Genomic DNA, 20,575 nt, shown 5'->3' with positions numbered 1-20,575 from the left:
GATCATTTCACTCTCCTGCTTAACAATCCTTCAATGACTTCACATTACCTAATGGGGAATGTGATCTGGCCTTCGTGTGCCTATCCAGTTTCATCTTCTGTTAGAATACAGTCAAGCCAGGATTTAAGGATGTCCAGAGAACAGGTTCATTTACTGATGCTCTATTATCATCCTGATTCAAGATGGCTTCTTACCTGCTCATATTTCAATGAACTGAATGGGGGTGGGAGAGAGGGGCAATAAAAGCCTTCTTCAAAGGCCTGGCCTCAAAGTATAGTCCATGACCACCGTGGCTGCAAAGGAGGCTGGGAAATGTGGTCTTTGTTCGGACACTCACAAACTGAAATAATTGTGTTAGTATGGAAGAAAGGAAAAATGAATTTGAGAGAATAACTAGCAGTCTCTGATACAGAATTGAAATCAAAATACAATTTGCTAAACTTAATACGGCTCAAATTAAATGATGCAGTTGGCATCAACTCTTTAGAGTTTATCATATTAATTATGATTCCCTTTTGAAAAAAAAGTGCAATATGAACATTGATCTACTCTTTAGAAAACTGTCCTTGTATGACTTTATATGTCAAGATAATTACTGCCTCTCAAAGGTCCTACGTGACAATTTACCTGAGCAATTCTTTATTCAGATTCTTCAATAATTAACAAAATGTTATTATACTTGCAATTTGATAATATTTTTAAAAGACTTTCTGAGAGATTCTTTAGCAGCTAAGACTGGAAATAAGCACTTGGTTTCACCCTAACAGATAACAATGACTTCATTTGTACTGAGCGGGAAAGGAGGCTCATTCTTCACGTGAATTTAGAATTAGAACTCAACTATTAAATCATGTCCTGTCAGGTAAATAGGGAAGAAAGGTAAATAAAGGCTCTATTCTCATTTGTTCTTAATCCTAGAGATGGATTAATTTTGTAACATTTTAAATAACTAACACTTTCATTGACAACAAGGCTTAATTTGACTTAAAATGTCACAATATTTACCATTCCTAGTCACAAGTATAGAGTCCTTAAAACAACAAAATTCCTTTCTTTACATTTCCTGCCTATTTTAAAAACCAGGTTTGAAATTACCCTCTATAAAAACATGGTTGAAACCAAAAATCTACTTGAAATGCAAATGTTTAAGTAGTTATGTCCCTGATATCAGCAATGACCTTGAACACTTTAGCCAAACACAAGTAGCTAGTCCTTAAATCATTAACTTCTTTTGGAACCCTAATGTAACTGTGTTGATGATTTGTATAATATATTTTTTAAGTCACTGTCTTTATTTATTTTTAATTTTTTTTAATGTTTTATTTATTTTTGATACAGAGAGAGACAGAGCATGAGAGAGGGAGGGGCAGAGAGAGAGAAGGAAACACAGAACCGGAAGCAGGCTCCAGGCTCTGAGCTAGCGGTCAGCACAGAGCCTGACGCGGGGCTCGAACCCACGAACGTGAGATCTGACCTGAGCCGAAGCCGGAGGCTTAACCGACTGAGCCACCCAGGCGCCCCTAAGTCACTGTCTTTAATTGGTATGGTGTACTTCCACTGAATTAATGTGGATGTTACAGAAATGAAGCAAAACTCTGATAATGTTTTGTATCTTTCATTTCAAAAGTACTTTTCTAAAGATATTACATGTTAAACACCTATCACAGAAAATCATGGCACATTAGAACTAGAGAAAATAGAATGACATTGTTTTATTTTTGAAATTTTCCAGACACTTATCCTTAAATTTCAAAAATAAAAATTACAAGTTGTCATTCTATTTTTCTTAAGTTCTGTAAATTCTCCAGCTATTCTCTGGTTTCATATTAGCAAATTATTTCCAACTAAACATTTTTTGTCAATAGCAGTTAAATACCAAATGTCTCCCTGGATATAGTATACACTATCCATGAGGAGAAAGAGCTGATTTAAAGTAATAAATGGTCTCATAAAATGCTTATGAATTCACCCATTGCACACATTAAAAACAAAACTGAACTTTCCAAAATATCAACTTTCCTTTCATGTGGCTATAACACACAAACCATTAAATAAGGCTATATATATTACTTTTTCTAGGCTATAGGTTTTATCACATGTTGGGCTAGGTAGGTGCAGAGATATGACCCAAGAGATTATTGAACTACCTATTATAGTGAGGTTTAATGGCACCATAAAACTAATGAAACCTTTCATCTGTTTCAAAAGAATTACCTATACAGATTTTCGAAACATTTAATAAGAACAATTACATTGATTCCTTTCCAGAGAAGGACTGATGCTAACAGCTACTTAGAGATTTGAGAATACATATATTCTTTTCTTTATTATTTTAGAGAGAGAGTGTGTGTGCACACAAGTAGCTTAGGTGGGAGAAAGGGGAGAGAGAGAGAATCTTAAGCAGGCTCCATACTCAGCATGGAGCCTAACACGGTGCTCAATCCCACATCAAGTTGGATACTTAACCAGCTGAGCCACTCAGGTGCCCCAAGAATATATATATTCTAATTCAATAAATATTTATTGAGTCAAGCACTTTAGATTCTCATTGACAAAACAAAACGATCTCTGCCTTCAAACCATTTATAGACAGATGATAAACAATGGGTACATTAAATAATAAATTATATTGCATATAATAAGATAGTAGGGGGATAAAAAGGTAAAGCAAGATAAGGGGTATAGGAAAGGCTGAGGCAAATGTTAAGCAAGTTACCATATGACCCACCAATTCCACTGCTAGATAGATATCGAAAAGAAATAAAAATTACATCCACACAAAAACCTGTACATGAGTATTCATAGCAGCATCATTCATAACAGTTAAAAAGTGGAATCAACTCCAAACAAATAACCATCAATGGATGATGATGCTTGAAGACATTATATTTAAGAAAATAAGCCCAGGCACAAAAGGACAAGTATTGTATGATTCCACTTAATGTGAGGCACCTAGAATAGGTAAGTTCATAGGGACAGAAAGACTAGGAGTCACAGAGGGGAAGTGGGGAGAGGGATTATCTAAAGAGTACAGAGTTTCTGTCTGGGATGATGAAAATCTTCTGAAAATGTAAAGTGGTAATGGTTGCACAACATTGTCAATGTGATTAATGCCACTGAATTTTATACTTAAAATGGCGAAGATAGTAAATTCTATATGTATTTTATTACAATTTTATTTAGAAAGGCACTGAGGAAGTTACTATTAATTTACCTCCTAAGCAGTGATCTAAGCTCAGACTCCTCTTAGCTCTCTCCCCATACCACACTGCCCAGAAGCCAGCAGAAATCAGACAGCCCTGTTCAGTGACTTCCCTGCTAATCAAACCCCACATTGTAGTTTCCTTCGTGCACATTAGGAAATAATCTAAGAGGAAGCAAATTCCATCACTCGATATTCTGGAATTTGAGAAGATGCAAAGTATAGGAATTGCTGGTGGATCCAACTCATGTAAATGGCAGAACCCAGAGAGAAGTTTCTGCTACTGAGATTCCCACAGTAGACCTGGAGTTTTGCCTGTCTTACTGTCCAGTGGTTAAACTCGTCCATCAATTTCTTGGAGCTCCTCCAGTATCCTTATAATTAACATTTCCTTCTTTGCTTCAGCTAGCCAGAGATGGTTTCTGCTCCTCACAAACAAAACCACCTTCCTTCTGATAATCATATAGAGTTTTGATTCTTAAGCTTTATCCATGTGGGAAAATGATATGCAAGTATCTTTTGCTTTCCAAATCTCTTGGGCTTTTGAGATCAGATAATAGGAATTAAGATAGCAAAGGATACCGATAGTGTTTTTCAAGAGTCCCAAGACAATTCAATACAAGCCTTGTAAATGATTTAACTAAATGTGAGTGGGAGCATGAATTGGAGATCACTTTACTCTGAAATTTGTACAAAAACAGGTTTCCACCCTACCCCACCATCAGAAAGTAGAGCATTCCTATGAAATCTTTTGATTTCAAAAAAAAAGAAGCAATTACCATGACATAAAAGCAAAAATTCTCTTTCAATTAATGAAAACAGGCATTAGCGTAGGTCTTTTGTAAAGTGAAAAGGTATTAAGTAAACTTTCAGATAGCAGGAAAAACCTGCAAATACACTTTGATTTCTCAGTAGAAGAGTCAATCACTAACTTTATGGTACAGTTTTTTTTGGGGGGGTTTATTTTATTTCTGTTGGTTCTGTTTGTTTGTGCCCTTATATTTGGCTCTGATGATCCACGTAATTCCCTACATAATCTGAATCCTCTCATGTGGAGAGTAGCAGTGTCTGCCCTTAGTGATTATTTAAAAATTAGTCATTATCACAAGGTTTTAGAGAGCTAGATATCCAGGAATTACTGAATTAAGAACTTGAGTCTTCTCTAAGACTCTGTTGAAGAATTGTTTTAGATAACTAATATATAATAAAAGTCGAGCATTTTGTAATTTTCACAAAGAAATTTTTATGAGGATATTTTAAAAGTAGATAAAACATCTTACTAATCAAATCTCAATAATGCATTTGAATTTTAAGAATTCAGACATGTATTCAGAGTATGCTTTGCTCACTTCCTAAGTCTTTTCCTGCATTCACAGGAATCTATAAATGCACCAAAAGAAAAGAGGGCTTCATACCTACCGGAAAGGTATTCTATACCAAGTAGGAGTATGTATGTATGTATGTATGTATGTATGTATGTATGTGTGTGTGTGTGTGTGTGTTAAACAGTCATAGGGAGTATGAGGCAAAAAACAAAAGCCGAAAACAAAAACTATTTGTTTTTTGCATCCCAATAAATTTAGAACTATTTTAGATGAAAAGTTGTCCTTATTGCCTAAATTTCCAGGAATCTGTAATACTCTAATTACGTTCATGATTCGTGAAGAAAAACGATGGAACACCAGGGATGATGAAAAATAAGGGAAAACGGAGTAAATATATAATATCCTAAGAAGCTGGAAGTACCGTATAAATTCTCCCAAATAATTCCCAAGTTTCTTCCTTATAACATGCCCTCATTATCTCAGGTCTCAGTAAATTGAGTGTCTGTGACAAGGATTGAAGGCAGTCTACATAAACTCAGAGGATCTAAACCAAACTTAAACTTCTCACATTTCAAAATTAGCATTAAATATCTTCTTAATCATTTCTTCTGTCTTTTCATATCTCAAAATTATCAAATTGTTTGCTTCCTTTTTTGGATCTATCAAAATGGACAGTGAAATTTCACCAAGCTTCTTTTTAAATGAAAGAAAAAAGTACCAAAAATATATATCAAGGGGCACCTGAGTGGCTCAGTCAGTTAGGCATTTTACTCTTGAATTCATCTCAGGCCATGATTCCGGGGTTGTGGGATCAAGCCCCACATCTGGCTCCAAGCTCAGGGTGGAGCCTGCTTAGGATTCTCTCTGTCTCCTGCTGCCCCTCTCCCCTACCCATACGCTCTCTCTCTCTCTCTCTCGCTCTCTCTCTTTCTCTCTAAAATAAAAAATAAAAAAAGAATATATACTCAAATTATGGGTACAGATTTGAGACAAATATCCATCCCAATGATCTTTCAAAGTTCAATTTAAATACCACCTTCTCAAAGCCCTCCTGAGAAGATACCAGCCAGAAGCAACAGAATCCTCTGTGACTTCTTCATGATTCTGTTTTTAATCTTCTTCATGATATTTGAAAAGAATTGCCTTATGTTGTGGTTATTCAATATCAGTCTCACTTCCATCACTAAAATGTTTCTACACTGACTTCACAAACATTTATTAAACAGGAGTTGTGTGAGGTGCTAAGCATACAAAGATTAAAATGACAGTTCCTTACCTTGTGGCATTTATAGCAGTGAGAGCCAAGAAGGTGTCAAATACATCTACCCTCCCATAGTCTTGGCCAACTTCTCAAAGAAATCCACATACTACAAAATCTCAAGGGAAGTTTTAGTTTTTGAGATAATAATTAAACACAGTTTAAGATCCAGCATTTCTTCACACTGTATCCCAAGCACACAGTCAGGGCTCATTAAATATTGGTTGAGTGAATTAATGATTCCATCTGCACATGCTCTAGCAAAAACCACCTCACGAGGAAAGTTATATGAACTTGATGCATGATGTAGACCCATTTTCAAGTTTATGATTAAAGTTGTTTTGTAAATAACCTCTTAATTTAATGTATTCTTATTCAGGGTTGGATTTCTGTGGGTGTGTGTTGGTATAAACTACAAAACAGCCATTGTTAACCAGTGAGTAATTTGAATTTTGAGACACCTAATCCATCCATTTCAAAGATACTTAAGAAAAACATTTCAATCATACCTACGCAAAAAGACATCCGTCACAAACTATTGCCTACAGAAGCTGACTCAGGAAATTAAAGTTTCATAGTGACTACTAAGATTACAAACATGAACAAGTCGGCCATACTAAAGTGCCTATTTCTTACATGAATAAACAGACTTCTAAAATAAAACAACTATTTATTTACTGCATAAGTTAAATCAACCATTCATAGCTCCTCAGCATTACTGGCCAAACATTTTTCCATAATATGTTTCAAAATACCAACAATAGAAAAGAACAAGTTTGTTTTATGGTAAACATAAAGTCATCTGTCTCAGTAATATGCAGTTTCCTCGTCTGTAGTTTTCCTGCAGACCATGAAAAGTACAATGCTTTATTTATGCTTTTGAAGATAAATACTGTTGACTAACAGTAATAAGAAACTGAAGAATTTTTAAAAACATCACCTTCTCTTTAGCTAACTTTCCTGACTGTACCAGTAATAGATGTTTAATTACAGAAACATATATAGAATCTGGGAAATATAGAAGATACAAAAATGAAAATGAAAATCACCTATCCATTCACCATGTGGTGCTAATATGCTGTTCTATTTTCTTTCACTATTTTCCATGTATACTGCTTTGTATTTTTTAATTAGAATTACGGTTTTCTGAAGGCATATCTGGAAAACCTTCCCATCTAAATCTGCATGGGAGTAGAAAGATAACCACAAAAATAGGCATCAATACATTTGAAAAACAGAGTTCTATCCATTAAATGAATGAAAGAATGAATGATCATTAAAGTTTCACTTCTCATTACAATCTGATGATCTGTTACCAAGATCTAATGTTTAAAAAAAAAAAATTTTTTTTTAAGTAAAATTCATTCTGTTACTATGCTATAAATTTGTCACAGATGTCCTCTATTATTTCTTGCTCTATATTTGTATATGAAGACACACCCTCTGCCTAGAATTTCAGTTTTAAATGAGGAGTCTATAGTATTGTCTAAATTCTGTAACTTACCTATTTACCATCTATAAAAAACAGTTCCAAGGGTAAAATGTAATTATGAAATGTGTTACCTATTAAAAGAAAAAAAAAAAAAAGCTTCCATTAAACCTAAAATAAGACCAAGCAGTTGCCTGTGAGTTTCAGTCTATCAGAGCCAAGCATCCGGGGCAATTTGAGGAGGAAGAGTTGTTTACTTGACTGAGCTATCCACAAGAGATGGTCTAAAAGCTAAAAAAGAAGTAATTTATGAAATTAAAAAACAGTTTAAGAAAGAGTCTACCTTTTAGCTTAAAATAGACTTTATGTTCACCACTTCAGAGACTGTCTTTGTACCTGAGCAGTCTTCAAGTTCCATAACATGACACTACTAACCCTCAGACTTTCCGAAACAACTGAGTTCTCAAGATTCTACTGTTTTCTTCCTCCCCACTGAACATGCATGCAAATATTCAATGGATTTTTAGATTTTTTATCACAATAACATATGCCTCCGCCAAACAAAGCTAAGCTTATATAGCTAGTTACAACAGAAAATACTGGCTGTTAACTTGGAAGGGTTCTGTTGGGAAGCCTAAAGATAAACTGCAAATTATCCTAAAATAAAAGTTGACTGCAACCATGTCTTTCTTCATCTACTTGCTCAGACAGTCCTGGTAAGGGAAAAAAAATTTTAAACTATAATAAATAAGCATAGCATAAGTCAATGACAAAAAGAAGAAAAAATAATAATAAATCAAATCTACAAATATTTAAATATCAAAAACATTAAACAGAGAAAAAGATCAGGAAGGGAAAGTCAAGAGACTATAACTGGGGCCAATAAAATGTATGCATTTACAGTTTTACTCATCCGAGGAATTAAGGCAGAATTATAAACTGTGTGACACACCATCATCCTACCGAACACCCATCATTGAACATGGAAACAAAGAAACTGAAAACGTTCACTGAATTGGCCAAAAATCAAGCAGCAAGTAAAAATAACGGCTCCTATCTTTTATCAGTCGGGCTGAGAGATTAATGATGATCTGTAGTTAATGACAGCATCAATGCGTGTCATCTGATAAGTTTCCTGAGACTTTAACTAGTGGGTGTGGATTGTTGGTAGATCCTGAGAAGAAACCTCAAGTCAAAGGCAGCAATCACTTCAACAAAAATATATAGACACATACACATACACTCATATGCACATGCATCATTTAATAACTTTTTAAGCATATGGAGAAGAGACAATGAAGGAGTTAAATACCTTTTACTGATTCTATCCCACCCAGCCTGGAAGTTCTGCTATGCTCATTCCCACTGGATGATACCTAACCACTGGTCAAGGTGATGGACCCAGAAATATGAAGAGTCAGATGTGGCAACAACCAGGGAAATGAGTTTCAGAATAAATAAAATAGAAAAGGGAAGAAGGAACAATTACCACTGCATTTGAAATTGTACAGCAGATCCCAAAACTCCCTCCCTTCCTTTTAAAAAATAAAAATTGTAGCCCTAAAACATACTATTAGCAAAAAACTTATTTATTTAAAATATATCCACCATCTTCATTCTATAGGAGTTAAAGCAGTTTTCCTTATAGAAATATAAGTGTTTCCTAAATAGATGTTTAGATGAAAAGTTAAGTTAGAAAATACAAATTAGGCCCTTTTGCACCCACACAAGCTGAAAGAAAAATACCTCAGTCAGCAACAATTTGGGATTCAGAAACATCAGGTAAGTACTAGTTAAAGGATAACTGGAGAAAAAAGAGGAAATGCAAATTTTTGCAACTGGGGCATTTTAATTTCTCACACTGAGAAAGCAAACTTAGAAGCTCAGTTGGTCACAGTGCATAAGAAAATCCTCCCACATTTCCAGTAGGAAGTACCTCTAAGAGGAGCCTGCTAAACTCTCCGAGAATGAAACTGATTATTTTTTCAGCAGAAAAATCCATTACCTTATTGTAAAATTCCCCCAAAGCAAAATGACAATAATGCATATCCTCCAAAACTTCCTTACACACTAACCGTTAAAATCAGACAAAATTTGTTTGCGGATGAGTATCTTTACCAAGAATTACCTTGAAATGTTTATCCACTAAATTCTCATTAACTACTCTCTTAAGCTGAATTTGAAAAGCCATCATGCTACTAAAAGTGTCAAATGGATAAAGAGCTAAAGCAGAAATCAAAAACGTTAAGACAAATTTTTAGCTCCACAGGTTAGAGAAAATATCCAATCAAAGCACCAAGCGCAGCATTTCTGAAGATCCTTCCTCACCCCAGAATCGAGCTGCACAGAGGTCTTGTCATATTAACCTCAACAAGACTCAATTTGTTAACAGAAAATTAATACTATACAAGTCCTGAAGAAACTCAACTTTCAAAACACCAGCAAGAAATACTGGATACAAATAAATGTTTTTACAAACATACACTACATTAAAGGTCGAGCTTTCTTTTTCTCAAGGCTTAAAGATGATGATGTGTCACCAAAGAAGCACACATTCTGGCTGGGAATCTGGAGACAGGGTTACAGTTGCAGCTTTTGGCACTAATAGTCAGTCACCTCATTTCTCTTCCCCTGGGTTCCCTGATCTCTATAATGAGCAGGACAGAGTCCACAACAGCTGAAGCTGTAGCTTCCTGATTTACCATCTATAATCCTGTGTATGTATGGGTACATAAGCACAAACCTTTGCTGAACAAGACACCCCAAAAGCATGGCCTTTTGATTGTCTAGGCTTTATACTCTATTCCTAGTCCTTGTTTATTATTTGTCTACAAGTGTGACTATTGCTCACAGTAACTAAGGTGGTGCTAATTACAATAACTGATGCATAAGTGCTTACTACGTGCCAGGTACTGTGCTAAGCACTTTACATATATTAACTCTCTTCTTCCTCACCACAGTCCTGTGAGGTAGAAACCATCATTCTTCCCAATATTAGACATGAGGAAACTGCTATACAGAGCAATTTTGTAACCTACCCACAGCCATGAGATTCACACATGGAGAAACCAGGATTTGACCCTAAGCATTTTGGCCCTGGAGCCCTTCCTACTTAACCACCACCCAGAGAGAGTCTATGGTGGGGAAAGATGAAGTCCAACAGAGTTCATCTGCAAAATGATGCTAGAGGCACAAAAATGACCTTATACTGTCAGGAACCAATGGTAGCTCATGAGTTACAAACCCAACATACACACTGGCCATTGATATTTTTTCTTCCACATTTCAGTTTCACAATTAACCTTAAGGGAATCAATTATATCTACCTCTCCTCCTTCACCTACTGGGGAGATGCACAATTAACACAACCCGTGTAAGTACTAGTGACTTCCATGTCCTCTGAGGAGTAGTCACCCACTCCGTTATAACATGGCTCACAATCACGGTCCAAGGACACTGCATGTTAAGTCATGTGGCCTAAAACCTAACAGCACAAAACAGTGGAAACACCAGTTCTGCAGCCTGAAATCTTAAAGACTGGGCAGTCTTAAGTACTGAGACCACAAGGTAATAAAAAAAAGAAGAAAGAAAAAAAATAAAAACGCGTGCTCATCAAAATACATCGCCGTGTGCATATTTAAACTGCTAACTGGTATTCACAATCAGCACAGAGAGAAAATACTAGTAATCAAGGAAGTCCTATTTAACCAACTAGCACATGTTATGTTTATATAGCTATTTCCCCCATTCATAAGTCAGCTCGAGTCTCGAGAGCCCTGCACTTGGAGGAGTTCCAGAAGTTCAGGATTTCATTGGGCCAAGGACCGGGACCAGGGGAAAGTAGGTCTGCGTTCTAGAACCCAGGAGGCCCCCAGAGCCGCCTAAGGGTCACAGAGTTGCCGGCGTCCCTGCGCTACCCCTGACGGCAAGTCCCGGTTTGGCAAAGCCGAAAGGAAATTACTTCAGCGAAGACGGGACGGTGAGCAACCCCCGCAGGGGCAAAGCCACACTTTGGCTCACCACACCGCCTGAGTTTCACGTCCAAGGCCACGGACTTTTACCGACTGCACTGAGAGACAGGGGCGTGGGAGTGGTCGCTCGCCAAGACCGGGAGAGGTGCAGTTTTGCTCTACCTCTAAGGGAAAACAAACACGTTTAACGAAAACAACCCTTAAAGAAGCTAGCAAAGACTTCTTCGCAGGGCCTGTCTCGGGGCTTTTGAATCACTTCCTCCTTTTCTGAAGAGTCTCTGAGCTTGAGATTACGAAGTTGCTGAGAAAGTCTTGCCTTTCCCGGCAGCTTCCTGCGAGCCGAGCGCCCGGCGCTGTCCCCGGGCTCAGAGACCAAGCGGCGCGGTCCCGCCACCCCCCGGGCGGGAGCTGGGGCGTGGATGGTTCCGGAGAGAGAGCGCGGGCGCTGCCCAGCCCGCGTCCCCGGCTTACCCCAGGGTGCTGATGAAGCCGTTGACCGAGCCCTCCGCGTACAGGGACACGATGTCCCCTATGTAGAGGAAGCTGGACATTTTATCAGACATGCTGCTTCATGCTCCAGAGTAGACGTCCCTCCTCTTCCCGGTGCCCTCGCCGCCCTCTCCCGGGAGCCGCCGCGGCAGAGGCGGAACGCAGCGCACCGCTGCAGCGCCGACAGCGGCGACGAAGGGCACGGCCTGAGCGACCGAGTGTCGTGGCTCAGCCCTGCCCCCGCGCCGGGGAAGCCGGCCCGCAGCGAAGCCGCGGCAGCGGACGCCCCGCGACGTGCGCAGCCCTGCGGCGGCCCGACAGCCGCAGCCGCCGCTTCCCTGGCAGGTTTCCTGTTCCTTTCCGAAGTTTTCTCTCCAACACCTTTGCTCCTCCTCCCGCCTCGTCCGCTCCCCCCTCTGGGTCCCCTCCCCGCTCGGCTCCCCACCGCGGCGGTCCCCGCCGCCCTGCCGGAGCTGGTGACGGTAGAGCCCCCTCGGTCCCCTCGGGTGAATTTTTGGACCAGGTGGCGAAGCCCATTGGGCTGAGGGGAGGAGAGGAGCCTGGGGAAAGGGGCCGGAAGGCCAATCAGCGAGCTGCGGCCGGGGGCGGAGCTGGAACCGGGCGGGGCGATTCGGGGGAGGCCTGGCCACCCGGGAAGCCGCGCGCAGCGGGGTGCCTCCGAAGCCTGAGGGGCGGTGGGGGCCCCCCGAGCGGGAGAGAGGGGGATGTACAGCGGCTCTGGAGCTTATGGGCCTAGGCTGCGACAGTACCTGCCCGGGAAAGTGGAGGATGGGGGGGGGGCCAAGACTTTTTCCCTGGGCTGTTAAAGGGGCAATGAGGATGAGAATTGGCCTTGCGGGCGCGGGAGACGTGCGCGGTGGAGGGATCCTGCTAAACGCCTGGAGATGAAAAGGTGGAGCCCGAGTAGGATCGGTGGGGTGGGGCGGGTAATTTGCTGACGAAGGGAGAAGAAAGTGAAGAGGTGGGGAATAGAAATAGAAAATAAATACATAACTAAGGAAATAAAAAGAGAGTAGAAAGCGGGGGGAGGGAGAGAGGGAAGGCAGGAAGGGAGGAAAGGAGGGAAGGGAAGGATGGAGGGAGGGAAGGGAGGACCTGTGTCTATTTGGAGTATGTAGTTTGGGCTTTGTCTTAAGTATATGAAGTTAGTGAAACCTGACCTGTCAGCTGATGTCCAGGTGGATGTGAACCTCAATGGACGTAAACATCACTTGCGGAGCCAGCAGTTTTTGTAGCCAACTACTGGCGATGAACCTTCTCTAAAATCTCCAAGGCCCTGCCTCCTGCCCTTCCTTAACTCTAAGCCAAAGTTTAACCTTCCACTTCTGCTGACAGTTAAAGCTCCAGTGGTCACAAATGAAAGTGGTGGCCGGACACCTTTCCACACTCCTCTGCTGTGTTTGTACCCCTCATCTTACCATTTTAGAAGTCTTTTGTTCTACCTTTCTGGAAGACCTGGAAAAGGCAGCTCTTTTATGACACTAGCAGCCCAATCAAATAATTACCACCTGAGTCATCTCCACAGAGCAAGGTTTACAGAGAAACTCAGGCCGTGCAGAGTGGTGTATGTCACATCATGCAACTGACCAGATCTTAAATTACAGTTCAGAGATGTCTTACAGGTCTTACAATTCATAGATGGTTTTGGATGAGACTTATACAATGGAATATGAAAGAAAAATAAGCTTAATATCCAAATGTGTGTGTTCAGAAAGCCTGCAGGAAAGGAGACAATAGACTGTTAGACCCAGAATCCAGGAAATGCTAGCACAAGGCCTGTAAGTGTTGAGATAAACTGGACCTAGTCATTTTCCTACCATGCAGCTGGTGGATCTCTTTATGTCTGTGTTCTCCTTTGGAAAAGGGTACTCAGCAACTTAGAAATGCCTCTTCTGTGATAGAAATCCTCCTCTGTCTACACAAATGATGTTACTGTTTGGGGCCTCCAAGGCTTTAAACATGAACTATTTAAAAAAAAAAAAAACAGGTTTCTGTTTATCCAGGGGATTTGTGTATGACAATCTATCATTCCCTATGTTGCATGGTCCTATGCCATACATTTAATGGATGCTCCACAATATTGGTCAAAGTCACAAATGTTTTCCCTTGGCTATTGGAACCTTCAAACACTCCTAGTGGAAATGTAGAATGGCACAATACTTTGAAAAATGCTTTAGGACTTCCTCAAGAAGTTGAACATAGAGTTTCTATTTAACCCAACAATTCCATCTCTAAAGTATATATCCAAGAGAAATACAAAAATTTTACACAAATGTTCACAGTAGTTTTATTCATAAAACCCCAAAGTGGAAATTTTCCAAATGACCATCAACTGATGAATAGATAAACATGATGGAACATTATTAGGCCATGAAAAGGAATGAAGTAGTGATTCATGCTACAACGTGGATGAAACTTAAAAAGATTTTCCTAAATGAAAGAAATCAGACATTGAAATCATATGTTTTTCTGTTTATACAAAACGTCCAGACTAGGCAAATCTGTGGAGATAAAAAGTAGTTTACTGGTTACCTAGGGCTTGGAGTAGGTAAGTTAAGGGCACAATGTTTCTTTTTGGGGAGATGAAAATGTTTTAAAATAGATTGTCGTGATGGTTGCACAACTCTCTGACTATTAAAACCTATTGAATTGTACAGTTTAAGTGGGTGAGTTGTGGTGTATGAATTATATCTCAATAAAGCTGTTACCAAGAAAGGTCAGTGGAAAAAAATAGTCTCAGGTTGAGGGTATGGAGAGGAAAAAGGGTAAGTTTAAAAGAGACTCACTCAAAAAGCATTCTTCAAACTTACACTTGTGTTCAGTGTTTCTTTTCTTTAACTTGACCTCTCTGCTCTTGGTCCCACCTGACACCTACTCTGCGCAAGGATGACCTCATATCTAGCTGCTTGGACTGGCGGGGGGGGGGAGGTGTACAGCTAAAAAAGGGTACAACTAAAAAGAATTCGGTGAAACCCCAGGTATGGTAAAACACATTACTTAATTCCTCACTACCACCTAACTATGCAAAGTCAAAAGTGTCCAGTTTCCAATAGACATCACCTTTTTTCTTTTTCTTTTTTTTTTTTAAGTAAACTCTACCCCCAGTGTGGGGCTGGAACCCCCCACCAGAGATCAAGAGTTGCATGCTATACAGACTAAGCCAGCCAGGCACCCTAGAAATCACCTTTTTCATCTAATGGCTTCACCAACCTCTTTAGAATTCAAGTACCAAGTCTTGGAGTCACTGTTTATTCCTTTCTGTACCTCTTTCTTCCTCTTCTATTATCTCAAATACGTTTTCTTTTTATCTTGCCCACTATCCTGGCTCCATCCTGTACTGTTGCTGCTTGTGGTCTCCACCCTCTGTCTCCCCTACTCACCATCCTCATAGCAAGCCAGCGCTCTCTCCTTACAAAGTTGATCTGATCAAAAATTTTCAAACTTACAGTGACACCCCATTTTCTACAGAAAGATTTTCAAAGATCCTAACCTGCTAGAGTGAATATTAGATGTTCTGTGCTGAGAATGTAAATGAATCTCCTGTACTGAGAATATGAGACACTTCACCATGTCCTGGCATTCCAGGCAGTCCATGATCTGATCTCCTTGATTTCTACTCATCCATTCCTCAGTCCACATGGAAAACCAGACTTCCCACATACAAGCTGACACTTTCAGTTCCATGTCTTTGAGTGTGATGTTCCCCTCTGCCAGAAATTCCTCTTCCTCCTTCCCTTCTCCCAGCTCTGCCTATTCAAGCTCCACCTCCCCAGTGAAGCTTCCCAGGTACTTCAAGGCCAAGTTCTTGCTTTTCATGAATTCCCATAGTCAGGCTGGTCTGCCCCTAACATTTATGGGCCTCCAGGGCAAAAGTAATTGGAGACCCTCACAACATAGTCTAAATATTAAAAGTTGCAAATTAAGGGAATATACTGTTACTGGTGGTACAAGGAGAGTTACCCCACATTTCCAAGTCTTCCCATCTATAGTCCCCACAGGCAGTCATTCCTTGGCCACTCCTTGGGCCACCCCTGCACACACCAGGTGTGCAGTCTATACTTGGGAAGATTGGTAAGGGCTGGGGTGTCAGATACTCAGAACATATTCTAGAAGTGGGAGGAAACTCAGGCTGCTGGTGGGCTCCTTGGTCCAGAATAGGACCCTCTAAAACTCAGAGCCCAGGGCAGGAGCCCAGTTGCCCAGTTTAAGGGCACATCCATTTTTAGATACCATTCAACACTTTCCACCTTACCTTCTTGTTATTTCCATACATCTTGAGCCTTACCAAGCTAGAAGCATCTTGAGAATGAGATCAGTGTCTAAATCATGTTTTAGCCTTTATAGGGCTTAGCAGTCCTCATTCAGAGCTTCAATAAATAGTAGGTAGATAAATGTAACAATAAATAACTGATGTGGAATTTTTTAATCTTAAGTATTTTTATTACCCCTGATAGGAACAATAGTAGATGTCACAAACACTAATTCAGCCAAATGGCATTCAAAGAGTCTCCTGTGCTATGACTATGAATCACTTCAGGAAAAGCCCAGTCATCATTGCCCCAAAAAAATCTATAGGAGAGGTCATAAATAGAGCATAGTATAGCATTAAAATGTTTACTCCAGAAAGATTGACTGTATTAAAAAATAAGTGTCCAGTAAAAAGTTCCTCCATCAGAGATCTTTTCAGGGTGATGTATCTTCACTGTTTACTTGGATATCTTCAGATCAAGACTAGAAGTGAAAGGGATTATAATCTGTGATCCAGAGACAGAGCCCCGGTGGGGGTGGGGCAGAGAGAGACAGAGACACAGAATCTGAAGCAGGCTCCAGGCTCAGAGCTGTCAGCACAGAGCCTGATGTGGGGCTCAAACTCGAAGACTGAGAGATCATGACCTGAGCCAAAGTCAGACGCTTAACCTACTGAGCCACCCAGGTGCCCCTAAATATAATTTTTAATGTGTAACTGGTATATTGAGCAGCCTGCCTCATATGGTATAAATAAAATATTGGTTTTGAAGTCACTCCCTTGCAACAGTCATATCTATAGGTTCTATTCCTTAATGATATTTTAAGGACAGCCCTTGGATTTAGTTATTTTCAATTATTAAACATTACACACATACCCCATTCCAGATCAGTTTAAAATGTTGGTCTCATCTCTTCCAGATTTCCTGAGATTAATGAGGCAGCCATTGATTCTTTTCCTCCTATCCATACATCTTCACATTGGAGTTCCTTCCATGCTGGGAAAGGGAAGCAGGATCAGGATGAAATGGGCAAATGCATCATTCTGAGCTGGGTGTGCAATCTCCGTCCTCTTGACTCTTGTTTGTCTGGTCAACATTGACTGGTTGCACTCAGGTAGGTGTCAAATGTTGGCTCTCTGTTGGGCACATGAGTGATATTTTTAGTAGCTCTGAAGGATTTCTGCAGTGCACAGTTCTTTGAAGCGGAAGAGCTGCCCCTGGCCTGACTTGTCTCAAACCGCCCTGGCTCCATCACTGACAGTATAGCCCACAGGCAGACCACCCTCTTGGGTGGAGTTCTCGCCAGTGTGGCCTCCTTTTGACCATGGGAGAGTGAGGCAGGTCTGCTTTATGGTTGTACCAGCTGTGCTGGAGCACGTGGTCCACTACTTAGAAGGGCCCCAGGCTTGGTTTGATGTTTTGCTGGCACCATCTTGAAATTCTTATTTTTGAACAAGAGGTTCCACATTTTCTTTGGCACTGGGCCCTGCCAGCCCCAGATTCACGCATCTTTACTGCACCAGAGTGGGCATATAAGATGCTCTGCTGTCCCCCCACTCCATCAATCTTTCCATTTCTCTCCATTTCCCTTTCCTTTTTCAAATAGATGAACAAGACTGACATGGAAGTACCAAGCTGCCTGTAATTAGGAGATTCAAGGTCAGAGCTCCTTGTCTCATGAGTACCACTACTTGTTACAAGTTTCCCTCCAAAATATCCTCCATGGAGATAAGAAAAACACTCTATGACCCCTCTCTACCTCACTAAGCTGAAAATGGGCAACTCTGCCAGTTCACCATAATCAACCTATACTCTCTATGGAGAATCTATGGATTTGTTCTCTAATAAATATACATTTGTCATTTATACTTACTGCTGGGAAATTTGGGGCTAAAAAATGCTTGTGTACTAGAGGTGTCCAGAAATAAGCTAGAAAACAATAGTAGATGGTATCAGGGAGAATATAGAAAGAGAATCTCATAACTGTCCTCACCCACTGTTGTGAGCAAGATCCTGTGGTCACCACCGAAATAGCCATCACCTTTCTCCCATGTCCAACAGCCCAAACTAACACCACAACCCAATTCCAAGCATGGTTCCTGAACAGTCTAAACCAGTGTGCTTCTCAAACCTTAGTGTGTATAAGAAGCATCTGGAGGGTTAAAACACAGATTCCTGGTTCTCATCCCCAGAGATTCTGATTTAGGATGTCTGGGTTGGGGCTTACTAGCATTTCTGAAGGGGGAACTGTATGGGAGCCACAGGTTGTAGAAGGCAAGGTGTGAAACAAACATTAACTAGTGGGAGGCCTTGCTGAGGAAATGACTTGTTTTCCTTTTTATTTAATTTTTTTAATTTTTATTTATTTTTAAGAGAGATAGGGAATGAGCTGGGGAGGGGCAAGGAGGGAGGGGGACAGAGGATCTGAAGCAGGCTCCATGCTGACAGCAGAGATCTCAACACAGGGCTCAAACCCACAAACTGTGAGATCATGACCCAAGCCAAAGTTGGACATTCAACCAACTGAGCCACCAAGGCGCCCTTCATCTCTATTTCAAAATAATCTCAAACACAGAAAAGTTACACTGAGAGTATACAACTTTGACCCCAAATCAGCATTATTATAATTTGCCATGTCTGTTTATCATTGTCTTGCTCTACACACACACACACACACACACACACACACACACACACAATTTATTTTCAGAATTATTTGAATGTAGGTTGAATACATCATACCCTTGTTCATCTTAATAATTCATGTATTTCTAAGAACAAAGAGATTCTCTTATACAGTAGGCCTCCCTTATCCTCAGGAGATACATCCCAAGACTCCCAGTGGATACTTGAAACCACAGACATTACCATACCCTATACATACTATGTTTTCTCATATACACACATACCTATAGTAAAGTTTAATTTACAAGTTAGGCACAGTAAAAAAATGTACAACAATAACATAATAAAAGACCAGTTATAATAATATACTGTAATAAATTTATGTGAATATGGCATCTTTCTCTCAAAATATCTTATCATACCATACTTACACTTTTTCTTCTTATGCTGATGTGAGAGACAGATGCCTATGTGATGAGATGAAGTGAGGTGAATGACATAGTCATTGTGACATAGTGTCGGGCGACTGACCTTCTGATGATTTGTCAGGAAGATCACCTGCTTCTAAACTACAGATGACCATGGGTAGCTTGAAAGCATCATGGAAAATGAAACCAGGGATAAGGGGCAACTACTATATATCCACAGTACAACAATCAAGTTCAGAAAATACAACATTGATCTAAAACTTTAATCTACTACCCATATTCCAATGTATCCATTGTCCAAACAGTGTTCTTTAAAGCAATTTATTTCCTCTGGCACAGAACCCCATTCAGGATTACATGTAGCATTTAGTCATCAAATCTCCTTAGTCTCTTTTCATCTGTGCTAATTCCTCAGCCATCCTTTGTCTTTAATGACATTGCCATTTTTTTAAGAATCCAGGCTATTTGGGGCAGCTGGCTGGCTCAGTCAGTTATAAGCAGGTGACTTAGGCTCAGGTCATGATCTCGCAGTTCGAGAGTTCGAGCCCTGCTTCGGGCTCTGGGCTGACAGTTCAGAGCCTGGAGCCTGCTTCCAATTCTGTGTCTCCCTTCCTCTTTGCCCCTCCTTCACTTGTGCTCTGTCTCTCTCTCTGTCTCTCTCAAAAATAAAATAAACATTAAAAAATAAAAGAATACAGGCCATTTATTTATAGGATATTCCTCAATTTTGGTTTGTCTTGCATTTCTTCATAATTAGATGAAGTTAAGCATTTTCAGCCAGAATACTATACAAGTAATGATGTCTTCATCCCCAGGTACCATCTGTCCCCTCTTGATGATATTAATTTTGACCACTGTTGAAGTGTTCTCTGGCAGACAGGAATTCAAGAATAATCTCAAACCAGCTCTCTTTTTTAGGCATGCTTCCCAAGAAACAATCTGTTAGCCTGAGAAAACTCTGGAAATGCAGGCCAACCTCAAAGCAGCAGCAAGTCTGATTTTCCTGCCAAGAATGCTGTCCAGCCCATCTCTTGACCTTTTACCTCCCTATTTCCAAAGCTGGAGTGTGATATCAGTCTACTTTATTTCCCTACCTGCAGAGGCCAAACAGCAAGCCCCCCAACTGGAGTCTTTGAAGTTTCTCCCACTAAAATAGAGCGGAGTGTCAGCACCACCTTCTCCCCTTCCACACCAGGGACCTCTCCTGGGCACTGAGGCAGGACAGGACAGAACACAGAAGCAACTCACTACGAAGCACTTGCTGTCAAAATATTATCTCTTATCTCCAACAGCTCAACTGTTTTGTATCTTTGGTCAGGGAGAAGGGTTTTTTAAGCATTATAGCTCGAGTTTTCAAATATATTTTTTTTTAATTTGCATCTTGGTCTCATTGTGTTTTGATGCCTCCACCGAAACTCCCAAATTAGCATCCTATTAAAATATTCTTCACACTTATTTGATAGGGTCATAGCTCTTAGGGATTTTTACACTACCACTTGCCATTGAATTGCTCATGGCCTCGTTCTGATAACAAAGAAGAATGGGAATTTTAAAGAAAAATATATGGATATTTCAAATGT

General features: G+C 40.2%; 1 protein-coding gene and 1 long non-coding RNA gene across 3 annotated transcripts in view; one reads left to right on the top strand and one right to left on the bottom strand.

Annotated features, from left to right (window-relative positions):
• ITPR2 (inositol 1,4,5-trisphosphate receptor type 2) overlaps positions 1-12,153 on the bottom strand; it is a 478,853-nt gene extending 466,700 nt beyond the window's left edge. For both annotated transcript variants that reach the window (XM_029955850.1, XM_029955851.1), the window contains exon 1: positions 11,657-12,153. In XM_029955850.1, coding sequence (XP_029811710.1) covers positions 11,657-11,748 — 92 coding nt within the window. In that variant the 5' untranslated portion in view covers positions 11,749-12,153. The remainder of the gene's footprint in view (positions 1-11,656) is intronic.
• Positions 12,154-12,498: 345 nt separating this feature from the next.
• On the top strand, positions 12,499-20,316 carry LOC115305616. The gene is made up of 3 exons (XR_003914887.1): positions 12,499-12,587; positions 16,862-17,056; positions 19,914-20,316. It is a non-coding gene; the product is annotated as an uncharacterized LOC115305616 (long non-coding RNA).
• The last annotated feature ends 259 nt before the right edge of the window (positions 20,317-20,575 follow it).

This window comes from Suricata suricatta, chromosome 10 (genome assembly GCF_006229205.1).
Source record: "Suricata suricatta isolate VVHF042 chromosome 10, meerkat_22Aug2017_6uvM2_HiC, whole genome shotgun sequence".
In the NCBI taxonomy this organism is placed as follows: Eukaryota; Metazoa; Chordata; class Mammalia; order Carnivora; family Herpestidae; genus Suricata; species Suricata suricatta.
The sequence above is the reverse complement of the archived record's forward strand: the minus strand, read 5'-3'. Positions and strand labels throughout refer to the sequence as shown.